The sequence below is a fragment of the Anastrepha obliqua genome, chromosome 2 (assembly GCF_027943255.1).
Source record: "Anastrepha obliqua isolate idAnaObli1 chromosome 2, idAnaObli1_1.0, whole genome shotgun sequence".
Classification (NCBI taxonomy): domain Eukaryota; kingdom Metazoa; phylum Arthropoda; class Insecta; order Diptera; family Tephritidae; genus Anastrepha; species Anastrepha obliqua.
In genome coordinates this window covers 123440178-123467172 of record NC_072893.1, presented here as the reverse complement: position 1 = coordinate 123467172, position 26995 = coordinate 123440178, and the positions used below count along the sequence as shown (strand labels likewise).

The 26995-nt window shown below is 32.2% G+C and overlaps 1 protein-coding gene across 1 annotated transcript in view; it reads left to right on the top strand.

The window, feature by feature from the left end:
- Positions 1-10882: 10882 nt before the first annotated feature.
- Positions 10883-26995, top strand: part of LOC129239116 (bromodomain-containing protein DDB_G0280777) — a 37987-nt gene continuing 21874 nt past the window's right edge. The window contains exon 1 of the mRNA XM_054874422.1: positions 10883-11314. Coding sequence (XP_054730397.1) covers positions 11294-11314 — 21 coding nt within the window. The 5' untranslated portion in view covers positions 10883-11293. The remainder of the gene's footprint in view (positions 11315-26995) is intronic.

Genomic DNA, 26995 nt, shown 5'->3' with positions numbered 1-26995 from the left:
CTCCTTGGCAACACAAGATATAATCAGATGTCTTCGGAAGTCGGGTAGATTTAAAGAAAATTAGAAAATTAAAAAGGAAACCCGAGTTCAGTACGATGGACTTAATTGTGTCTGAGTGCCGTACTTGCTAGTCTGTCCCGAAAACAAAAAAAAAAAACCTTCCTAAACTCCCGACCCTCGAATGCCGTCATCGGCCACCACATTTCGCAGACGAAGAGCTTCAGTTGGGGGCTAAATTTACTTCATCAGCACTTTAATGGGCCGTACAAGAGATCGGAAAACCTGCTGTCTGATTTTTCTACTGAAATATGATATTTCATATATCGAAGCTCATTTCATTAAAATTTAAGTACTGCACCCAAATACTTTTTCGCTGAGTGCCATTTGAGCACATTGGATATTAGGATGGATTTTTCATAATTTTCCCACTTTGCGCGTTCATGAACTTCACCAATGATAAAAATGCTAAAATCAAATAAGATTTTGGCTTTGCTGGATCGTAAAAAAATCAAAGATTTTTTAGTGCTTGAATACAAAAAATGCTATCGCCTAATAAAGATAACCATTACATGGCAATACTCATAATGCCACTATAAATAACAAAAGTTTTCAATTCGTTTCGAATTCATCTCTAGCCGTCATGAAAAATTGCCAAATAATGCCATGAAGCGCAAGTCAGACTACAAATAGACTTCATGAAATGTTTAACTGATCCCATTAAGCGTAGTCAATTGAGATTATTGCCATGCATTACAAAGCATTACAACGACGCGCTACGAATAGAAAGGCTTGTAAGTTTGAAACACAAAAAAAATTAAAAACAAAACATTGAAAAAAACATACAAAAAAAATTAAAAAAAACCTTAAAAGAATAATACGAAAAAATTAAAAAAAAAATTAAATAAAATCTTTAACATAAATTTACATGCAAATACTTGTACAAGCATGTAATTGTATACAAATATCTGCATCTATACGTAAGAGCAACAACAATTTCGTTAAATGCATCGTCATGGTTTGGTATTTTCAGCGCATCAGTCAATTAATATGATTAAGCATTGACGTATCGAGCAATTACACACACACACATATATTTACATACAAGATGAAGCTAATTTTGAAGTAATTATAAAAAAAATTAAAACAAAACAACAGCAAAAGCCACCGCCTTACCAGTAGCTGAAACTGGCCTCTTAGGCCACTGATGTTTTGTATCTATGTAACAAATGGCCACAATAAATTGCGTCAAAGTGGATCATAGTCAATCAATGCAATGCAACTTTTACCACTGTGGAGGTCACGGATATTTCAAAATAATAATTTAATGTACAAGGCGAGGTGAATCCGGAAAATATTTAGTAGGGCCTAGAGTAGTGATTGCTTATGAAGTAAAAGTTGCCTATACATTTTAGCCGAATTTAAATCCGTATGCAAAGCCTCTATACACTAAGGAAACTACTATGTTGGTCGTTATCTTCTTTTTGTTCTGTTTATCAACGATATTTACTCTTGCTTTTCGTCAGCAAGATTCCTGCTTTATGCAGACGACGTTAAGATTTATTCGACGATTACTAGCTCCTTCGACTCTGAATTGATACAATTTGATTTAGATAATTTCAGCAGCTGGTGCATCAATAGTCGTCTATTGCTCAACATAAATAATTGCTTTCAATTACCCTTTCGAAGCGTGCCACTGCTTTTGACTCCTCTTCTCACATATCGAAAACACCCCTGTCACGTGTAAGTGAAATTAAAGACTTGGGTGTAATATTTCATTCGAAGCTTACTTTTACTAGTCATATAAATTTAATTATTGCCAAATCTTACGCCATGCTTGCTTTTGTTAGGCGTCATAGCTCCGATTTCTCCGACCCTTATACGCTGAAGCTTTTGTATTCGGCGTTTGTCCGTTCCAAACTGGAGCATGCATCTTTCATTTGGTATCCGTATTATTCGTGCCATGCTGCTAGAATAGAACGAATTTTTTTATTTATTTATTTCGTTTATTCAGTCTACAAATAATTCTTACAGACTATATTAGACAATTTTTAATTATTAGTTAAAGATTATAAACAATTGTTGCCTAAAATTATATAAACTTAGTCTAAAGTCGAGGCTAGGATAATTGTTGCAGAATCGAATGCATCTCACCATTGGTTCATTGAGGGCATAGTTAGTTCTATACCGTTGATCTACAAATAAACGAGCCTGCCTTAAATCATGGTGCTTTGTTTGATATGTAATTAAACTCTGTAACTCACAGCAATTTATATTGAAATTTAAAAGATTATACACGAAGAGAATCGAAAAGTAGATTCGTCTGTCCTCAAGGCTTTGCAGTCCAATCAATTTGCGTCTGCCTATATAACTAGAGAGCCCTTTAGGCCAGCGCAGCTTACACAACGCATATTTGGTAAAGACTTTTTGGACTCTTTCAATGGGTTCCATATTAGAGAACAATAATCTAGTCGGCTTCGAATTAAGGAGACGTAGAGTGCTTTCAAAGTCAAAGGATCTGAAAAGTCTTCCGTATTACGACGTAAAAATCCAATCATAGAAAAAGCTTTAGAGATAATATAATCAATATGTTTCGAGAACGTAAGTCCTGAATCGAAGATTATGCCCAAGTCTTTGATTTCCTCTTTCCTACTAAGTATAATATTGTTCAAAAAGTAATTATAAATGAATGGATTACGTTTCTTCCTGTATGAAACCACGCAGTATTTGTCGATATTCAAGTGTAGGTGGTTCACGGTACACCAATCTTGAAGATGTTTGAGATCCTTTTCAAGATTGTTCCCAATATTGGAAAAATCTTCAATACAGCTGATTTATAAAAATAACTTAACATCATCTGCAAAAGTTAAGAATCCAGAAAGTATTTCCCATTTCCATTTCCCGTTGCGTAATTTAGGTTTTTCGGATCCTATGCCTACATTTGAAGCGCGACGCTTATTGATCAACTTTAAATCATTGCAAAGCAAGAGAATAATCCTATCTTTACCTTTCATTTTCGACTTAATCCGTGGGGCTGTCAACTGTCGGATGCTTCTTGAGAGAATTTTCTTTAATATTCCGGCTAGACCTCTGCGTAGGTCGGAGCTCTTCTATATTGGTCTTTCAAAGTCCCTTTATGCTCAGAATGCTCTTATTTCTAAAATCTTAATTGAGTTTAATAAAATCTCTACATTTGTTAAGATAGATTTTTCATTTTCAAAAGATCACCTATTAAAATCTTTGAATATTTATTATAAATAGTTTAATTGTACTTTCTTTTTTTATTGCCTATTGCCCATAAAATATGTCTAATTAGCCTATAAGAATCTATTATATTCATTGGTTTAATCAATAAATAAATAAATTATCATGGTGCGTTTCGTAATTTTACTGCTGGTGGAAGCCTGATGCATCACCTACACGTGGTAACGGCTGGAAACGGTTTGTGTTGGTCAACTAAGGTGACTTATTACAAGTATTGCTTGATACACAGACGGCTAAGACAGACAGACTCCTAATCCAAGGTGGACCCGCATTGCCAAGGGATGCGTGACCAAAGATGCGAACTACGGATATCTCATGACCTCCGGTTTCAACTAAAGCCTTCGCGCAGTACCAGAATGTTTTGCGGGTAAGCCCTTTCCCTACTACCCGGCTATCTTGGATTGGATATGGATTATAAAATGTGCAATGATTTCAGTTTTATTTTTGATGATTTAATTTTTTTTGATATTTTCTGAAAAGTCGGAATATACTGATATAGGTTCGGATCTCAAAAAGCTGGACAAGAAATCAAGCGTCATCAAAAGGACGTCAGCTGAAAACATCGCTTCCAGCACCAGACTAGCCAGTCTAGAGATAAAATGGGGCAAACTGCGAAAATCGCCTTTGTGGCTAAAAGGGTGAGCTCAGAAGAGTCATCAAATGGTAAAAAAAAAACTAAATTGTCTCCCCTTGCAACCGAGCCGATAGCTAATGAAATACATTCATTGAAAGGAACTTGGGAAGATCTTTTAATTTGTAATTCATGCCAAAAATTAAAACAAAATTAAAGCTCCCAAATTTGTTCTATGGCCAAAAAAATAAGATACCTAATTTTTATTTTTTATTTTTTTATTTTTATTTAACATTTAACCGGCAATGCTTGGAGAATTATCACTGGATTCCACCAAATCGATATTATTTAATTTTCTCTTTCAAATTGCCTTAACAAATGTCTAAAAAAGTATGCTTGAATTAAAAATAATAATAATTTAAACTATTTTTTTTTTAATTCAAAATAATAATAATTTAAACTATTTTTTACAAATTTCAAACTTTGTACAAGAGATTAAAATTTCAAACCTTTTAATCAGAATTAAACAAAAAAAAATTGCGTACGCAGTTTTATAGCTCATAAATTTGGATATTACAAAGTGCAAATAATAAATAATTTAAAAAATCAACGATAATTTTGAGCCACTTCAACTTGCGCTTTGTTATACTAGAATTTAATGGGCGTTTCAACTGGATATTTCATTTTTATTTTTATTTTTTTTATTCTGTTCACAAACTTTGAAATTTTGACGAAATTTTGTCGAATTTTCAATATTTAAATTTTGTGAAAAGTTTGAAATTTGGATTAATATTTTACTGTTGTAAAATTAGCTATATTTTTAATTAAAATAAAAGTTGACTGAAATTAATTCGAAAAAATAAACTTATCAATATGAGTTATATTTTTTATAAAAAAAATTTCTTAATTTTTCTTTCTTAAAAAGAAATTCTCAATGCTTATCAATATGGCAAAAAGAGCTGTATTTAAAAAAAGTCAGAGCTTATAAAAAAATTCAAATTAATTTGAAAAAAGTCAAATTTAATAAAAACCAAAAACAATAATAATTCGAAAAAGCAGAGCTTATAAAAATTTTAAAATGAGCTATACTTAGAAAAAATTTAATTTTTTTATAAAAAAAATAGTCAAGCCTTATAACACAAAACTAATAATAATTTGAAAAAATAATATAGTTAAAGCTTATCAAAATGTCAAAATGAGGTACATTAAAAAAATTAAATTCATTTGGAAAAAAATAGTCAGAGCATATAAAAAAACATAATAATAATTTGAAAAAAAGTCAAATCTTATAAAAAATCAAAATAATAATTAGTAGAAAAAAACGAAAAAAGGAAAGCTTATGAAAATTCTAAAATGAGCTTTATTGAAAAAAATAGTCAAAGCATATAAAAAAAAAATAATACAATAATAATTTGAAAAAAAAAAAAATATCAAAATGTCAAAATGAGGTACATTAACAAAAATTAAATTAATTTGAAAAAAAAATACTCAGAACTTATAAAATTAATACTTAATAATGATTTGAAAAATTAAGTCAAATCTTATAAAAAACCAAAATAAATATAAAAAAATAGCCAAAGCTTATACAAAAAATAATATTAATTTGAAAAAAAAAATTGTAAAAACAATTTTATTAATTTGAAAAAAATTAGTCAGAGCTTATAAAAAAACATAATAATAATAATTGGAAAAAAACAAAAACAGGAAAGCTTATGAAAATTCTAAAATGAGCTACACTAAAAGAATAAAATTTATTTATAAAAAAATAGCTAAAGCTTATCAAATTGTCAAAATGAGCTGTACCTTAAAAAAAATGTCATTCATTTTACAAAACAAAATAACCATTTTTTTCATATGACAAAATGAGCTATATTTAAAAAAAAAACTATTTATTTGAAAAAAAAGCGAATAGTCAATGCTTATAAAAAAGTGTAATAATAATAAAAAAAATTGCCAAAGCTTATCAAAATGTCAAAATGAGCTATATTAAAAAAATTGAATCAATTTGAAAAAAAAAAAATGTAAAAGTTATCAAAATGTCAAAATGAGCTTCATAAAAAAATAATAATATTTTGAAAAAAAAAACAATAGTCTAAGTTTATCAATGAGCTACATTTAAGAAAAAGAATAATTTATTTGCAAAAATTGTTAAAGCGTATCAATATGACAAAATGAGCTGTATTTTTTATAAATCAAAAAATTAAATTAATTTGAAAATATAGTCAAAGCTAATCAATTTGTCCCAATGAGCAGTATTTTTTATAAAAAAAAATATTTATATATAAATTTAATTAATTAAAAAAATAGTTATAGCTTATCAATGTGTCAAAACCAGCTCTATTTGAAAACAAAACAAAAATTTTACAAAAAAAAATAGTCAAAGTTTCTATGCCACTTCCTTTATTCAAAATTGGGTTGTGAATTTTAGCATTTACATATAAGCTCAATAACGTTTAACTCGCTTTTCTCGAAAACTGTTTACGATGAAGGTTACGTAACGTTCATATAGAAATATAATCATTATTAGCAAAAAGTTAGCCGGCAATATTCATAGGGTACAGTAAGCTAATTGAAATTGAAAATAGTGAATCAAGTTGAAGTAAAGTTGGTAAGCTTAGTAGACTACTTTCACTCTGATCACTACGAAAATTGCTGGTTGAAAATATGAAAGCCGCCATTATTCAAACTATACACAAACTGCTAATGGAAGTTTTGAATCTTGCGGTGACTCCTAAAGATGCTACTGCAAGCGGCACTAATTTTCAGCTGCTGCAACAGCTGCTAATGCATGCATATATATTTGTATGTATGTATGTATGTATGTATGTATGTATGTATATACGTATGTATGTATGTATGTAACCACCATTAGCAAGCACATTTGATTTGTTACTCGACCAGCAAAAAGTTCCAACGCATAGCCTTAGTTTGAAAATTAAGGAGCACCTGTTGAGCTTCTTCGTTGCAGACTGCCAGTGAAGAATACACATGACCAATATAAACCAGGCAGCAAGGCGTTCAGGCAGGCAAGAGACATATTTTTGCCGCAAAATGCCATTAATGCATATGGATTACCTAATGGAATTGAAAAACGCATTAGTTCTCTCTTTGTTGTAGCTTCACCAATGCGTTAAATATTTTGATTTGCAGATATGTACATTTTTGAATTAAATTTATTTTTATTTTGATTTATATACTCATTCCAAACTACATCGAGTGTTCTGTTAATTATTTACATGCATACACTACTGCAGTGGATATATTTATTATACGCAGCCACATGTATAAGCATACCTGCAAGTTCGTGTCTTAAGTCTTTCCTTTGTTTAGATACATAAACTGAAAGGAGAGCAGCGGTGTTGCTGGAGCTATTACATATTTGGACATATTACATGAAATGTGTTTTCAAGCAAACAAAAAACCAAAAAATACAACATTTATACCAAAAATTATTTTATGTAAAATTTGTTTGACAAATCATCATAATCCGAATACGCTGATAATTCATGCCCCCTTTTTTGACACAAAAGCTTGTGAGTTTTTCGTTACAATCTTACGTGCATGAATGATTTTGTGAATGTAAGTGTATTTAGTTTTATTACTATTTTATACAATTTCGATCTTTTAATGCTATTTCGATTTTTTTTTCTCTAAAATTTCGAATAATGCGCATACATTCACTTAACACCTTCACCACTGAAACACAAATCAGCTGCAGCTAGCAACAACATAAAGGTTTGTATGTATGTATTTTCCCATGTATAAGGTTGTCAAAAAAGTCTTGCGGTATTTCCGCAAGCTTGTCTTTGCAAGCGCGTAGTTCTAGTTGTATTCGTCGCATCGGTTCACGCTAGAGCTTTTTGGAAAGCTCTTTTCACGTGCTAACACGTGTTTGATTAATTGTTGTTTGCTTTCAGTCGTTCGTGAGTTATAGCGTCGCAAACATGGAGCAAAATAAAGAGAAAATACGGCATATTTTACAGTACTACTACGATAAAGGCAAAAATGCATCTCATGCTGCCAATAAAATTTGTGCAGTTTATGGACCCGATACAGTTTCCATTTCCACCGCACAACGATGGTTTCAACGTTTTCGTTCTGGTGCAGAGGTGATCGAAGATGCGTCACGGTCCGGAAGGCCTGTCGTCGAAAATTGCGACAAAATCGCTGAATTGATCGAAAGAGACCGGCATAGTAGCAGCCGTAGCATCGGCCAAGAGCTGGGCATGAGTCATAAAACCGTTATAAACCATTTGAAGAAGCTTGGATTCAAAAAGAAGCTCGATCTATGGGTGCCACACGAATTGACGCAAAAAAACATTTTTGCCCGTATGGATGCATGCGAATCGCTTCTGAATCGCAACAAAATCGACCCGTTTTTGAAGCGGATGGTGACTGGCGATGAAAAGTGGGTCACTTACGACAACGTGATGCGCAAACGGTCGTGGTCGAAAAGCGTTGAAGCTGCCCAGACGGTGGCCAAGCCTGGTTTGACGGCCAGGAAGGTTCTTCTGTGTGTTTGGTGGGATTGGCAGGGAATCATCCACTATGAGCTGTTCCCCTATGGCCAAACGCTCAATTCGGACCTGTACTGCCAACAACTGGACCGCTTGAATGCAGCACTCATGCAGAAGAGGCCATCTTTGATCAACAGAGGCCGAATTGTCTTCCATCAGGACAACGCCAGGCCACACACATCTTTGGTGACGCGCCAGAAGATCCGGGAGCTCGGATGGGAGGTTCTTTTGCATCCACCGTATAGTCCGGATATCGCACCAAGTGATTACCACCTATTTCTGTCCATGGCGAACGAGCTTGGTAGTCGGAAGTTGTCCACAAGAGAGTCCTGTGAAAATTGGCTCTCCGAGTTTTTTGACAATAGGGAAGCGAGCTTCTATAAGAGGGGCATTATGAAGTTGGCATCTCGTTGGGAACTCGTCATCGAACAAAACGACGCATATTTGACTTAAATCGCATTATTATAACCAATTTTATGAACAATTGAAAATTCAATAAAAATACCGCAAGACTTTTTTGACAACCTTATATATGTTTTTTGGCGCATCAAAATCAGTTATGCGCTTAGATTGGCAAATATTTGAAATTAGATTACATATATTATAAAAAAAGAATAAAAGGTTTTAAATAAAAAATTTAATAATCAGTTTTTAGGTGTAAAATTTGACTTAGTTTTTATTTTAATAGCATTTGGAATGTCTGAAATTGCAAAGGTGGCAATTAATTTTGTACTCATATTTCAATATGCGCATTCCGATACGTGTGTGTGTGTGCGTGCTATTACCAGGCATGCATGAATTGAAATTTTTTCCCATAAATACGTGCTTTTGTTATTCCTATTTAAGTTTTTTTCTTCTTTGTTGTATTATTTCTACCATCTAATGCTTTATATTATCAAAAGGAGGCTGTTTGCTAAAAAATGCTGTCATCGAATAGCATTCGAAATTTATGCCAGTAAAAAGTACTTTTATATGAGTTTGTGGAAAACGAAATCCAATATTTTTGCGTACAATTTATGCCCAAATGGGTTAAAACTGTTTTATGATTGACCTTTAGCTCCTGGGTGATGCTATGGCTACTAATAGGCCGGCTAACTTCGATTATTGCTGTAGTTTCATCGATATTTTCTTTAACATCAAAAATCCCGAACGGAATCGAGAAAACCAAAATTGCACGTGATGAGCTGTTACAGTATCGGCACCATAAACACCATTCACAATTTGAGCCAGGCCTTGCATTATTGTTTTTCTCAAAGAAAAACTGTAAAATGTACCGAATTTTGTTGTTGTCACCTTGACAACTAGCACAAACTTTAAATTGTTTGGTCGGTACTTTACGAGATATCGATACTACAGCCATCTGCCGAGAAAATAATGAATTTCTTTTTTCCTAGTAATTGAATGAAAGCCCAGCGTATGACCCAAAGCCTTTCAGGCAGTGCTCAGGCACGGGTCAAGTCAACTATTCATTTGATAAACCGGATGAGAGTTGTAGATTTGAAGGCTGGTTATGAAATGTTAACTAGCTAGCGGCTGTATATAATTTTTACAAAAATTTTATAACTAGGAAATTATGTGGGAAGGGACTTCATTTGAATGAGTCGCGCATACTAAAACTAACCCCAATTTTATGAGCACTTTTTATATTTTAAGCAGGTTGTGTTTCCTATAAATTGTTTCATAAGGCAATTGGGAATACCAGATATGTCAGTCGGATGCATAAAATATAAAGCAAGAGGGAGAATAGTATGTTTATTCTAGCCGTGTGTGGCTGAATGTCGTTTCGAAAAACTTTGACCGACTAATTGATATGCCAATATTTTCTATAATACTTAGGAGCCGCACGTATTTCGTAAGAGTGTTTAACATATTTCTACAACAATGCATACAGTATTGAATACCCCAATGTAAGCCATACTTTTCTGCACTATTGAGTATAGGAAAAATGAAAGGTACCTTTTCAAGGCAGATCTAGCAAATGGACAAACATCTTTTGTGTGCGTATAATGTGTACATTTTTTTATCGTTTTGAACTTGAACCGATAGTTATTGTTAAAATTTCTAAAGCAACACCATGCAACTCCACACACGTCCATTCACGCACACGCATACGCGTACACACATATTTGATCTTATGACCGCAAAAACCTATTGCAACATTTAAATCGTCACACCGCAACACTTCCAAAGCAGAGTGCGGAGCATCTTTTTCCCCTCCCCCCGCAACAAATGTCCCACACACATGTCATTCTGCGCTGCCGCTCTGCTCATCTGCTGCTATGGTGAATATGCAAATTATAATTGTCGGCTATCGGCCAACTGCTTTTGAAGACACACCAGTGCACTCCAACGCACAGCCAGCAGACTCTTTCGAATTCATCTCACTCTTCTCGGCGCTAATCGCTCAGCTGCACAAATGAGTTTGTTGGGTTGGTTGCTTTACTCGATCAGCTGGTTGCTTAGCCGCTTAACTTACTCGCGGTATATAAACGAATTGCAGCGCCAGCATTAGACATAGTGAGTGACGCGTTAGTGCAACGTTCGGTGGCACGCAGACACCGAAAAAGTTAATAGCAGCAGCAGCAAGCAAGCGATCGTGGCAAAAATTAAGTCAATTTAAAGTTCAGTGTTCGAGACAAAGTAGCTTTGCTGTTAAAGAAAGCAAAAAATATTTGAATCAAAATACGCTGATACTGCGGTGTTTAGAGCAAAATTCACAATTTTGAAGAAAAAATTTAGAAAAACTACTTTTTGAAATTTTTGAAAAATAAAATGTGTGAATTCCGCAAAAAGTAAAATAAAACAAATAAGAAGTGAACTGTTGTTTGAGCGCGCGCGCAAATTCAGAAAAAAATTGAGCTTGTGTTTGATTCGTTAAATTTTCGTTTCGCACAAAAAACTATTCTTGTTAGCACCAGGCGACTTCAACCAACATTGGCGCAATATGAATATTCATTTATTTTGGGTAAGAAAAATGGAAAAAACAGAAATTACTAGAAATTTGAAATAAATTTTATATATTTAGTGAAAAAATAGTAAAATACAAAACAGATAAAATGTGAAAATATTTTAAAGAAAATTTATTTTAAAAACATATTGACAAGCTAATCAATATGTCAAACTGAGCTATATTTTTTTATAAAAAAAAACATAAAATTTATTTGAAAAAAAATAATACATAAAAGTTATAAATATAAAAAACAAAATTAAATATAAAGTTAGCAAAAAATACTACATTATACAAAATATTAAAATATTCAAAAAAACAGTAAAATGCAACCAAATATAATCAAATATTAAAAAAAGTAAATAAAATATAAAAAAATTAAATTATGTATGCACACAAATTTTAAAATACAAAACACAAACATAAATTAAATAAAAACAAAATACTAAAATAAAATATTGAAAAAATATCAATATATAAAAATATTCCGAAAATAAAAATAAAATGAAACAATCAAAAATTAAAATATGAATAAAATAAAATAAAAAACAATATTAAAATATAGAAAAAAATAAAATATAGAAAAAATTAAATAAAATATGAAAAAAATATTAATATAATATACAAAAAAAGTAAATAAAGCATAGAACCAATATTAAAATATCATATAAAAAAATAAAATATAAAAAAAAATTAAAATAAAAAAATGCAAAAAATTCTAAAATAAAAATTATTAAAAAAAATGAAATTATATACAAAAACAGTATTTAACTAATAAAAAAAACAAAAAAAGAAATATAAAACAAAAACTAAGAAATAAAAGGAGTAAAATAATATATGCCACAAAATCTAATATACAAAAAGCATTAAATAAAATATGCCAAAAAATATTAAATTATCAAAAACTATTAAAAAAATTGAATAAAGTATAAAAATTTATTTTAAAAATAAAAAATATTAAATAAAATTTTCAAAAATATTAAAACACAAAAAAAAATTAATTATATATAAACAATACTAATATTCAAGAAAATCATATAAAATATGCGAATAATATTAAAATATTAAACAAAATAAAATATGCAAAAAATTCTACAATATAAAATATTAAAAAAAAATTAAATTAAATACGCAGACAATATTAAAAAAAAAAAATAAAAGGAAATATGAAGCAAAAATTAGGAAGTAAAATAAAATGTGACAAAAAGTCTAACATACAAAAAGTATTAGGAAAATATGCAAAAAATATTAAATTATAAAAAAAAAATTAATATATTAAAAAAACTAAAAAAAATATAAAAATAAATTTTAAAAATGAAAAATGTTAAATAAAATTTACAAAAATATTAAAACACAAAAAAAATTATTTAAATATATATAAAACATAAGAAAATACGCAAATAATATTTACATATTAAAAAAATAAGTAAAATATGCAAAATATACTAAATTTTAATACTAAAAAAAAATGTATACATATAAATGTAAAATTAAATATGCAAAAAATATTAAAATATAAAACAAAAATAAAATTAAATATAAAAATATGAAATTAAGTTAGCAAAAAATATAACAAATATAATATACAACAAACCCTAAAATAGAAAAAAAATAGAAATAAAGGGCAAAATAGAATAAAAAGAATAATAAGATATGCAATAATACTAAAATCTGAAAAACAGGAAAAAAATTATTAAGTAAAAAAAATTGAATATGAAAAAATATTAATAAAAAAAATTAAAATGCAAAAATATAACAAATATAATTTACAAAAAATCCTAAAATAAAAAAAAATATATATAAAAAAAATAATGGAAAAAATAGAATGAAATACATAAAAATATTTATTTATTTTATTTATTTACAAACGTGGTATAATAATATAATTATTTTAACACGAGAATAGGAGCACTGGCTGCCAGGACCTTCGGCTCTCTGATCTGTTATAAAATGAATTATGAATTAATTACATAAAAATAAAAAAATAAGATATGCAAAAATACTAAAATCTGAAAAATAATAGGAAAAAATTATTAAGTAAAAAATCAAATATGAATTACGAAAAATATTAAAATATAAAAAACTAAATAAAATACGCAAAACTACTAATATAAAAATATAGCAAAAAACAAGTATAAAAATGTATTAAAATATTAAATTTTAGGCGAAAAAAGAAAAAACTTTGAGTAAATTTATAAAACAAAAATACTAGATTAAAATCTAAATTTATTTTTGTCCTTAGCTCATAGTAATTAATTAATTAATAAATGGTCATAAGCAAGCATGCGTCACATAATATATATAAAAATAAACTTCCACTTTAGAAAGCATCACAAATAAGATAATTAATTAAATTATTAAATAAAGAACACATTTTTTTCAGATATTAATTAAAATGAATATTAACAATGGAACTAAAAAAATTAAAAATAAATAAAAACGAGTAAAAAATATGAACAAACCTAACATAGCCTTTCAGTCCTGAATTGTCAAATAACGAAGTTTATTACGGGTGTTAAAAATATACATAAAAAACGTACAAAGGTAATAAACTAATCTTATTTCATTTTCATTTTCTCCATTTAACATCTATTCCACCTTTTTTATATGGAAGAAAACCCCGAACACCTTCAGTGCAATTTTTTTCGACCGATATAGCAGCCTATGAAAAATTAATGAAAGATTAAAAAAAAAAAATGTTTGTACTACTATGTAAAAGAAAAAGCAATAAGGAATAGGTCTATAAATTTCTAAATAAAATTAAATTTACAAAAATAAGCTTATTTTAAATGTTTGACCGAAAAATCAGTGAAGCATTACGAAAAAACAGTATGTCTCTGACGCTGTATTTTTAACCAACATATTTCCTTTTATAAAAAATATTCTAGTTAGCGCAACTGGGATGAACAGGGTTGCCGTTGATATATTTCATCTATTGTTATAAATTTTTTATTAAATTTTCAATCAACGTGTTTACAGCTTACGTTGAATTTCTTTACTGTGGAAATTTCTTAGTACCTTTTATCATGTCGTATTAGTATGGTTGCCACTGATAAAATTTTTGTCAATAAAAAATTTTAAGATACTTTCAATACTACGTACCCCTGATCACCTTTTTTTAATAGAAAATTGCGAATTTTTTTAGTACTTCGTACCATTTCGTAGTAGAGTAGCCACTAATTAAATTTCTTTCAACAGAAAATCTTAAGTGGGTTGCCAATAGTTGATTTTTTGTAGTAAAAAAATCTAAAATTCTGTTAGTACTCCGCATAATGTCGTATTATCAGGGTTGCCACTAACTAGTACTAGTAGGGTTGCGACTAGCTCAATTTTTTTCAATAGAAGACTTCCTGCCTTTCAATTGGCCTTTTCTTTTTCATCATTTTTATAATTCACTCAATTGTGCCAAACTATCTTATTACATCAGCAAATGAGTCACATAAAAACTGCTTTTAATGCTTCAATTGTTTTTATGTTATTCATTTAGTTGGCTTTATATGGCCGTGTTGTAAAAAATATGCAAATTAAGATGAAAAATTAAGAAGAAAATCAAAGAAAAAGAAATATTAGCCACGGCATTATAACATTCAAAGAGAAAAATTTGCACATAAACAACCAGAAGATGCAAGCAATTGGCGCATGCGCAAAAAAGAGTGAAGTGTGCGAGGAAGTGCAAAGCTGTTGTAACGGCTCAGGCCTTGATAGCGGCCAACTCTTGCGATCAACATATCATCATAATTGGCGCGCTGTGGGTGTGCAGTCAGCGCCGCCTACCCATACACACATACATATACCTATAATATTGTGTGTATATATACACATCTAAATGCACACTCACACACAAATACAAGCGAATGTATGAGAAAATGTGAGTGTGAGCGCGCACATGCCAGCCAGTTATGTAGCCAAAAAGTTGCACAGCCGGCAATGTGCATCAATAAAAGTAAAAGTCAACAAGCAAAAGTGTGCAAAAGCGAGTAACTGCAACAACAACAAGATTATTTTTGTAGAAAAAAGTAAGAAGCAAAAAAGTAAATAAGTTGACGCGAACTCCAGCAGTCAGTTCACTGCTCCTTTGACGTGGCGCAACATTGCAGGAGGTACATATTAGAGGTGACGCTTACCATAAAAAACAAAAACAAATATATACACATATATGTAAATGTATATTTGCAAATAAACCTACTAACATGTAAACTTACATATGTGCATGTGTGTGTGCTTCATAGAAAGCGCTACAACGTTGAGTGCTCGTAATAAATAAGAAGACAACTAAATATACATTCGTCTATACTTAATTAAGTAATCACAAAAAATATGCTAAGAAAAAATCCTTGACTAAGCACCAGCTACGAAAATACAAAATTAATTGCGCGTTGCTCAGTATGCGCATACATTTCCGGCATTCACATAGCCACGAAGCGCAAGGCGCCTATCTCTTTTGCGGTTTCACTCTCACTTACTCTCACTCTCCCGCGCACGCTTTCTACCTCGCTTGCTTGCACACACACTCCAATGGTTGCATATGCCTAACGGGAGATATGTAATTTGATGCTCTTGCTTGGGATTGTGGGCTAAGCGGGAGTCCCGTAAAAGGTTGTAGTCTGCGCTACACGAGACTTAACCTTTTGGTACCCATCTATTATTCTGTAACATATAAAATGCCATTTATAATATGAAAACATTTTTCACACACTACAGGCGTGCCCTCGAGCTAGCGTTGAAGCAATTTTGTTGTCACAACAAATTTTGATAAATCTTAGTACTCAAGAGTTAAATCGCCAAGATCACTGTGTGTTGCTTGTTAGTGGAATTACATAATTCCGTGAGCTTACGCCACAATGCGACGAATGACAGCTACAAAACTCACCCTCTACGGCCATCGAAGAATAACTGCGCAGGGAATAAGATTGAAAAAGGTGCTCTAAAAAGTTAGCTTAGCAGCAAAAAAAAGTAAGCTTTCAATAAAAAAGTTGTATCGGGTGATTTCTCATTTATACAGCAAAAGCCAGAATTACTCAGTAGTGGTGCAAAAGCCTCAGGTCGACTCATACCACATCTGATGAGCCACAAAATGAAATGGAGAGAGCTACATTTTCCATGTGTGCTTTGAATTTAAAGTATTTGTAGAGCCACCGCATCTGCCGACCAGCACAAAAGTAGTTCCCATGACAGTCGGTTCTACATACGTTACCTGAACGTCTCGGATTCATATTCGACTAACGACTGTGATTTCTGCAGCATTTTTCAAAAAAGCACGTCGTTCATAATTTGCGAAAATGATCGTTGTCAAAACGTGAAGAAACAGCTCAAACGGTGCCCACACCAGAACTAACGACCGGAAAGGTTCTACCAGGTATTTTATGGACATGAAAGGAATAATTTATTATGAGTGGCTTCCGTAAGGCCAAACACTAAATTCAGATGTGTACTGCCAACAACAGGACGATTTGAAGCTAGCGATTGACCAGAAACGACCGGAATTGGCCAACCGAAAATGTGTTGCGTTTAATCAGCACAACGCAAGGCCACACACGTCTGTAATGACTCGCCAAAAACTTCAGGCGCTTAGTTGGGAAGTTTTAATGCATCCATCAGTGACAAGAAATTTGATGCCAATTTGTGAAGATTGTGAAAATCGATTAGTACAGTTTTTCGCGAATAAGGACCAAGACTTCTATGAGATAGGCATTATGAAGCTACCTTTAATATTTAACGCAAATCGGCAAAAATAATGGATTTCTTCTCCCCCTAGCTAATATTTATTAAACATTTTCAAAATTTCGTTCTTAACTAAAGTTATTCTCGAAGTACTTCGTTAACTAATTTTTACTTCAATAAATAAAAAATAAATAAGTAAAGAAATTTAAAAAATATACACATAAGAAATTGAAAACATAGCAGCTTTACTATAGTCGCGCTCACACAGATATTTATTTTTTCGTATGCGATAAGAAAAAGTTGACTTTTATCGCACTGTGTACTAACGCAGGGGTTTTGTCAGTATTAAGCGTCTAGATCAGAGCAAAGTTGTTTGTGAATTTACATTACGCCGGGTCGATTTGTGAGAAGGCAAAAAAATCGCCCATTGCTCTGTGAAAATCATATTCTAGGGATCAAAATAAGAAACTTTGCTGAATGAACCATACCTCTAAAACGAATTCTGATGCCACCCAATTTGGGTCAAACTTTTTAGTTTCTTTTCTATAACTCACTTAAATTAATTTTTTCATTTACATATGTTCTGACTAAATAAATTTCTTAAGAGAAAAAATAGATATTATTATAAATAAATAACAAATATTATTATAAATAAATAAAAATAAAGAAAAAACATAGCCATTTAGCTGATTTTTTCATGTAAAGGCCAAAAATGGTGATATTTTGAAATTGGGGGACATCAGAATTCGTTTTAGAGGTATGGTTCCTTCAGTAAAGTTTCTTATTTTGATCCCTAGAATACGATTTTCACAGAGCAATGAGCGATTTTTAAATCGACCCGCCCGAATGTACATTAATCGCTTTCATGCGTTTAAGCAGTTAATTCATCCCTACAAATATGGGAAGATGGTGTATTTTTTTTTGTTTTCTTTTTCTTTTTGCTCTAATTGCGCTATGCATTTTTTAGAAACGATTTTGCAATTACCGATCTCCTAGTTCATCATTTACCTACACATAAATTCATTAAAAACAATTACTCATTACTCAGCGCAAGCACGCACAATTGACCAATAAGTGACTTACTTCCTTGCCAGAGTCTCTCTCTCTAACTGCACGTGGCCACATCTTGTACATACATATACACTTAAGCATATGAATTGCTGGATACTTAGCACAGATCACACTTGCATGACATTGAGCGCGACACTTTTGTGAATTGACCAATAAGCGACTATTTTAATTTTGAATGCTATAAAATAACAACAAAAAGTATTATTGCCAAATATGTGTGGCCACACAATATTTATCTCTTTTAAGTAAAGTGGCACATCCAACAAAACAAAAACTCACACACACGCACACATTGAAAAAGAAAAATTATAATGATAATAGTTCACAAATAAACAAAACAAAAAAAGCAGCAAAAAAATAAAAAAAATGTATGTAATTTGTCAAATATTTTATTAGAGGGCATTGTCCAAACAAAAGCATGTGCAAGATAAAATATTCAACGTAGGTCAGGCATAAAAACTGTGAACCAACAACAATGCGTACAATAATAATGAACTAACGTAAAACAATTTCGGTCCGATTGCATGCCGCATAGTGTTAATGAGGCGCAACTAATTAGGACGTTTGGGCTTGCATTATTTTATTAAGTGGCCGATATCGCACACCAGATCATAAGGTTTACATTCATACATACATACTTACAAACATAAAAATTTAATTAATGCGCATATTTTCACACTTACTTCTGAGCTGTTTGTTTTTGGTGTATCTTTTGTAAATTCCTTTTTGTACAGAAATATCTACATAAATATTTTTTAATAGCTACTGACGCACACATATTCCTACGCACATGCATACATTGTATTACTTAAGAATTTTCTTTATTATTTTGTATTTTTCTGCGAAATGAATTAAGTGAGTTTACAGAATGATATAGAAGGTCAGGTGTGAAGCTAAATTGGGGTAAAAAATTTGTGAAGTGGGACAACATTTCTCGGCATCTATAGCTATTTTTAATGGAATTAATTTTTTTCTAGACGAGCGGTCCAGCCAAGCACCCAAAAAAGGTGTAAGCGTCAATTATATTTTAGTTTGGCGAAAAAGAAATCCATTATTTTCTCGATAGACAGCTGTAGCGATCGATATCTCGTAAAGTATCGATCAAACAATTTCAAGTTTATGCTCGTTGTCATTTCGCACTAAATAAAAATTATTCTGCTGTTTTTTGTTTCGTCCATTCAGTTGTGCGTTACAGGGTGATAACAATGGAAGTCAACAAAGAGAAAATTCGGTACATTTTACAGTTTTTCTTTGATAAAGGCGAAAATTCAAACCAGGGCACTGAAATTATGTATGGAGTGCAATTTTGGTTTCGTCGATTCCGTTCAGGATTTTTGATGTTAAAGAAAATGTCGGTATAATATCGAAAATATCGATATTTTTAGAGAAGTTGACCGGCAGGTTAGTAGTCATAGCATCGCCGTGGTGCTAAAGATCGACTATAAAACAGTTTAAGCCAGTTGCGCAAAAATTTTACACAAAAATAATGGATTTATTTTACCCCAAACTAATATACATAATTTTGTGAAGTTTAGGATAGTTAAAAAAATCGAATTTAAAATTTTTTCGAAATTCGAATTTTAAGATTTTTCAAAACTCGATTTTAAAATTTTTCGAAATTCCAATTTTAAATTTTTCGAAAATTAATCATCCGATTTTAGTTTTGAATAACTTTCCTTACGAAATGAAACACATGATTTTGAGTGATGGAACGCCATTTACGAAAATTATGATTCTTCCAATAGGATGCTTATTTTTGCGCCACCTTGTGTTATTATTATTATCCCACGCCACTCTCCCCCCGCATACCACGCGAAGCGGGGTCCATTTTCACCGAGCACGAAGGCACATTATTATTATTATTATTATTATCCCACGCCACTCTGGCCCCCTCATACCGCGCGAGGCTATCTATTGTGCAGCCATGTAGCCAACTTGTACAGTTTTGGGCTATTAATAAATCCTAAAACTGCTGTAGGCTTAATTTTTACCAAGAGATTTGGATTTATGGCCCCATTCCCAGGTAATTTAATCTGCGTCGTGCCACTGCTGGGCAGTCACATAGAACGTGTTCTGCTGTTTCTTGTGCCCCTATGAAGAGTCTACAAGAATCGTTTTCTATCACACCATCTTTTTCATGTGATAACTAAGTTTACAGTGTCCTGTTAGTAGTTCAGTGTACAGTTTTATGTCCTTTCTGCTTAGGTTAAGGATTGCTTCTGCATTTATCCATTACGGATCTATGAGCCTTTTCGTTGCCGCATGCCCGATTGGGCTCTCCAGTAATCGATTAAGCCTCCTTGTTCACGTAGAAAGGACCTTTTGAAGCTGTTGTTTACCCCGCAGATAGGTTCAGGAATTATAAAGGGAGCGTTTACCCCGTTTTTGCTAGAGTGTCCGCAATTTCATTCCCTTCCTGCCCCTCATGTCCCGGAACCCACATCAAGGTAATTAAGTTTCCTTGTATTAACTTTTTTCGAAATTGTTTGGATTTCATTTATTTTTCGCGATCGGTAATATCGGCCACCGTAGCCGAATGGGTTGGTGCGTGATTACCATTCGGAATTCACAGATAGAACGTTGGTTCGAATCTCGGTCAAACCAAAATTAATAAAAACATTTTTCTAATAGCGGTCGCCCCTCGGCAGGCAATGGCAAACCTCCGAGTGTATTTCTTCCATGAAAAAGCTCCTCATAAAAATATCTGCCGTTCGGAATCGGCTTGAAACTGTAGGTCCCTCCATTTGTGGAACAACATCAAGACGCACACCACAAATAGGAGGAGGAGCTCGGCCAAACACCTAATAGAAGTGTACGCGCCAATTATTATTTTTTTTTGTTATTTTAATATCGATTTTGCTCATTTTGTAAATTGCTAAAAATTATGATGTTTTCCGATCATTTATAAAGAGTATATCCAAAGTCACGCCTAGATGTCAGTACTACAAAATTCCTAGGCGGTAACTTTTTTCTGTCATCTTTCACATTTTTCAAGTAGGTAATTGCATAACTTTTCACGATAGAACTACGCTTTAACTTATTATGAAAATGGTTGATCTGTTGGAATAAAATTCTAGGTTTTTTTTTTTTTTGTTGTGAAATAATCGTCCAAATAATTCGATTATTTAAAGGTTGGTGGAAGATTTTCAAGAAACTGATTCTTTTAAAGATAGAAAAAGGACTGAGAGAACAAAAGCTAGACCCTCTATTGAGAATATTGCTGCTGTAGCGCAAAGTGTTGATGAGCAACCTTCGACAGCGACGTCTCGATGTTCTCAACAATGCAACAAGGCATTCATTACACGAATGTTTGGCGTATTTTACCTGTAGACGAGCTAATAGTACACGTAAAAGTGTTAAGAGCCCGGATTTGAATACAAATAATGAAACCTAAAAGAATCTAAATTTTTACATATGATATTTTATTTAAAACAATATCTAGCGCGTCTTTTGAAGGACCCTTTACTTTTGATAAGTATAAAGTTTATTTTTTTAAGTTCAAAATTAACTTTAATGATGTATACGGCGCATAAGAAAAAAATACATCACCTAAACATGTTGACTGGTTCTGAATATTTATTTATTTATTTTTAATTGAACAATTTTTTTTATAAAAATGTAGTTAATCCTAAAATAAACACATCCAACTTTTAAACGTTTCACAAGGTTTATAAAAACTCAACGAATTATCGTTAAAATTTCAAAATTTTTAATTAGAGTTAACCCTTTAATACAGGGTGGCGCACGAATCGTGCTACAAAAACAAAACGTAATAACTTTTTGTTTTTTTATTGTATAGATAATTCAATTTTATTTTATGTAACTAATTAGTTTTGAAAATAATAGAACGTAAATGACCTCCATGCTCATTCACGCATATGCGACACCTGATGAGAAAATTGTTCATTGCGCACTGAAGGGTTGAAGTCGGGATCGCCTCAATTATTGTTGTGATGGACTGCTTCAATTCAGTCAAATTACTTGGTTTTGCTTTATACACCTCTTGTTTGAGATAATAACCCCATAAAAAAAAATCTGGTGCAGTGAGGTCAGGTGACCTTGGGGGCCAGCGGAAAGTGGAATTTCTGGATATCAATTTATTTCTAAATTTTCGTTGGAGCTCCTCCATAACCGGTCTGGCTATATGTGCAGTTGCTCCATCTTGCTGGAACCAAATGCTGTTAAAAGGGATACGTCTTCGCCGCAGTTCTGGATAAAAAAACTCCTTCAACATGTTTAAATAACGGTCCCCATTTACAGTCGCTGTTACACCGTTTTCTTCGAAGAAGTGTGGCCCGACAATGCACCTTGATGAAACTGCGCACCACACTGTGACTCGTTCTGGGTGCAGTTCCATCTCATGGAGTATTTGCGGATTTGATTGACTCCATATACGGCAATTTTGCTTGTTTACATTGCCGTTTAGATCAAAATGGGCCTCATCAGACATAAACAAGCAATTTATGAAGTTGTTGTCTTCTTCGGCCATTTCAATAATTTTTTGGCAAAATTCCAGGCGAATAGGCAAATCCAGAGTGTTTAATTTGCTTGTGATTTGAACTTTGTACGGAAACAAGTTTAAGTCATCATGAACTATCCGCTGCAATGACCGTCTGCTAACTCCAATTTGCGCCGACAAGTTACGAGTCGAAACTCTTGGATTTGCCTGAATTGACGATGCTACAGCCGCGATTGTGGCTTCGACCCGAACATGGGGATCTCGATGGTACGGTCTGCGTGCGATGCTTCCAGATTCAGCAAACATGTTCACCAGCCTCATAATGGTCCATCTGCTCGGGGGAGTGCCGCCAAACTCCCGCCTAAATTCCCTTTGGACGGAAATGATGGGCTGCAAAGCATGGTACCGCTGCACTATCCAAATCCTCTTTTCGGTATCCCAAGCCTCCATTTTTTGTAAATCTAAATACTAATCTGCAAAATAAAAAAAAAACGCCGATTACTCACACAGAAAAAAAGTTATTACGTTTTGTTTTTGTAGCACGATTCGTGCGCCACCCTGTGCGTAAAAAAAGCGTAAAAAAATTGTTTCACGGTGAAAATAGCTTTATTTAATTATGAATAAGACATTTTAAAAGAAAAATAGGGGAAAAGTGTTGTATATTTGTTCAGAATAAAAGCTAGTGGTAAAGTAAAGAAAACAGTTGAAAAGCGGAAAAAGTTGGATCGATGGAGAAAGATGAGTATGAAAATAAATGAAAATATTTTTTTTTTGTCAAAAAGTTGTTGCTGTAGCAGCATAAACATCCCCCATACATATACGTTGGTCAAAAATTTTTTGTTGTAGCAGCATAAACATTCCCCTTACATATACGTGGAATGCTGCTGAATTAACAGTTCTTGGCCGGATATAAATCCTCGTCGTTCCGGTTACGCGGAGCAGACCGTCGAGGGAACGCTGTCAAAAAAGTTCTTGCATTTTGCGCTGTTACCGTTTTTTGAAAATGTGTCACTCGCACTTTAATTCTGCCTTTTCACCCACTTACACAAAAGTGAGGTTATATCAAAAAGTCATAAAATGATAAGAAATTGTTGGCGTTTCATTATTTCTAAATATATATTCGATAAATTAAAATAGTTTGAATTATTGTATAACATTTAATCCGGAAATAAAATTGAATCAAAACTGCAATACCATACATGGGCGGCTCATATGCTGTAAAGGGTTAAAAAAGCGAAAATTAGGTACGCAGTTTTAAAGCGCACTAAAATTGAGTACGGCCTCGGTAGTCTAGCGTAAGTGCACTAGCCTGCCATCCCAGAGGATGTGGATTCAAATCCCAAGTAAAGTACGGTCCTCTCACTTTTCCAAATTTACCTACTTTCCCTGTTTCTGAAAAAACAAAAATCTCATTCCTCAAACCCAAAAACTTATCCTTTCCATCCTTTACCTCCTTACTCCCGCACATTGTGGTTACTAAAACACGCAAAAACAAAGAAAAACACACAGTTACACAATGCATCAAGTGGCGCCAGCAAGAGGAAACGGGCAGCCGCAGTAATCGCGCAGACACACCACTCTAGCGAAGTCCTCAACCACCAGTGCGAACCTTCTGGCCAAAAAATGTGAAATACAGATGGCGCTCCCAGCAGTAAGAAGGCGTTGTTCTTAAGCAACGACAGGTGGGCATTCCTACTCCTTAGGACTGATAGCGGCAGGCTAATCACTTACCCTGTCAGAAATGAAATAGATTAACGAAACCAACGAAAGACAAGTCTTGTCGAGGCGCTATGCTCCCGAGAGGAGTGAACAAGGAAAAATAAAATAAAAAAGTTGAGTGAAATAGAGAAAGTCGAGCCTAACAATTTTCGTTTATTTTTAATATAATAGTTAAATATTTTTCCTGCCTGATGTTGCCTATTTTCTCCATGCAAATTACAAATTTTGTGGTTTTCTTATAAGGAGATAAGGCGCAATACTGTCGAGAAGAAAATTGTAGGAATTCAAAGAGACTTCTAGCAGCTTCAAACTTGCACTTGATTTTGCTATTACATTATTACACATATACCGTTACATACTCTATTTAATTTCTTTAATACTGACCGAAAAGTTAAAAATTTGTATGACAATTTGTTAATTTTTTTTTTTAATTTTGTATAAAATTTTAAATTTGGATTTATATGGTTTTATGTTAGATATGAGCTATATACATTTATTAAAAAAAGAAACAGAATATTAATAAAAAAATTAAAATTGTCAAAACTGCTCAAAATTTTGAGGGGCTATATTTCTTTCGCGTGCTGTATATGCAGATGATTTTTTCGCACCAAATGTGGAATCTGTTTAAACTCAGATTCAGATTCAGATTGTTGTAAATCTGAAGGTTCAACTGCCTATTTTATAGAGTAAATGTCGACATCTTCAACTTAGAGCAGAAATCTCGAAAAGGTGATATCAAGAAACAGACCAAGAATACTGACCTGAGAGCAACTCAAAGTTGTGAAATTAGGTATCCAAATACAATTAAATGTCACAGCTGTACGCTCACATTGTACATATGTATGGGTATACATATTTTTGCATACATACATAGATGTGTGTCACTATATCGACACGCTTACTGCATTGACTTATTTAATTTGCCATTTATGCAATAAAACACGCTTTAAATACTTTAGTGATTGCTTTTTTCTCACAATTATACTTTACAACTTTTACTTTCAATTTTTAAATTAGTTAAGATTTTATGTCTTTAAAAAAGCATTCACTCAATTTTATTGCAAATAAATATGTCAGTCAATGGAACCGCAGTGAATTGTTTATACAATAATTGCATATGAGCGTAAATAGTCGTGGCAAATGGTTTCCTATTCCTACACACACACACATATGCACATGTTTAACCACGAATGCAAAGCGCATTCTTACAGAGTGCAGACGGCAGAGTGGCAGTCTCAGCTCATGCCACTCTTGTTGTCCCACAAAACGTAACAAGTGAAGGTGAGTAAGCAATTGTTGTGGCGTGTGAAAGACGAAAATGATATTTGCAATTGAAAACGTGCTTGCAAAAAACGAGGAAAAAATAATAATAACAGACTTAAATGGGATGGACAAGTAGGAAAAAATGAGGCATATGCACGCATTTATGTATGTATGGGAAACACTTGAGTGGGTCGGAAACTTTTTTTATCGAATAAACAATGAGAACCAAAGCAAATATGCGATGGCGCGGAGTAAAAAAAGTTTAAAGAAAATAATCAAATTGAAAATAATAGGAATCTAAACTTCCAGACACATCAAGCAAAGTGTGTTCAAAATAAAAAAAAGAAAAACAAATTAGAAAAAAAAATACCATCAAATAATCAAATAATAGGTAGCAGCTTCTCACAGTGACCAGTGCAGCCGCTAATTTAAATGCATTAGCTGCTCTACTTGAACAGACAAACGACTTAGGCAGCGAACTTGAAAGTCGTTGCACGCAAAAAATAAAATACATAAAAACAAATATATACACATAATGCAATTTTCGAAAATACTTGTGCGGAAAAAGTTTGTAAAAATAAAAAACAAATAAAAATAAAAGTAAAAATAAAAATAGAAATAAAAAATTAATAAAACTACGAACAAAAATAAAAATATAAATACAAATAATACTACAAACAAAGCAATGAAAAGAAAACTCGAAACATTCCGTGTAAATGACCTTTTCTGAAAAACGTGAAATATTCGTGCATTTATTTGCATTTCAATCTCTTCATATGTCTGTCTCTTTGTATGTATTATAGCTATATGCATATAAAATGCGCGAAATTGGTGGAAAGAGCATCGCTCATAATACGACTAGATCGAATTTAATATTTTTTAGTTCATTTCAACGCCTATTGATTGTAGATGGTTGCACTCTTTTCAGCAGAAAGCAGCCACCTATTCACAATTCAAAAAAGCATTTTATTAAAAAAAGAAATAAAAGTTCGTAAAAAACATAAAAAAATATATTGTAACCACATGAGTTTTAAGGCAAGGTTGTTTATGAAAACTTGAACCTTAAACAAATGTTTGAAAGTGTTGCCACCTTGTTTTTAATGCAAAAATAGTAACTTATGACACAACTGATTTAAATGTGCGTATTTAGGTAGGGACGTATGCTGTTTGAACCAATTTCGATAAAAAATAATTTAGCAAAGGCGTTGCCACTTAGTTTTTAATGCAAAAAAAGAAATTAATTACAAATTAATATGGGAATACGGTTATCAAAGCAATTGTGTTCAAGAGGAGAAGAAAACTTGAATTAAAAAATGTAAGGCGTTGCCCACTTAATTTTTAGTACAAAAATATAAATTAGTTAAACAAATTTGCATTTAATATTGGAACATGGTTGCAACCGAACTGTTTTCGAGAGAAGAGAAAATATCTTGTTTAAACAATATTATTTTATGAAGTTGCCACTTAATTTTTTATGTAAAAATAGATATTACTTCAAAAAATTTGCATTTAATATTGGAACATGG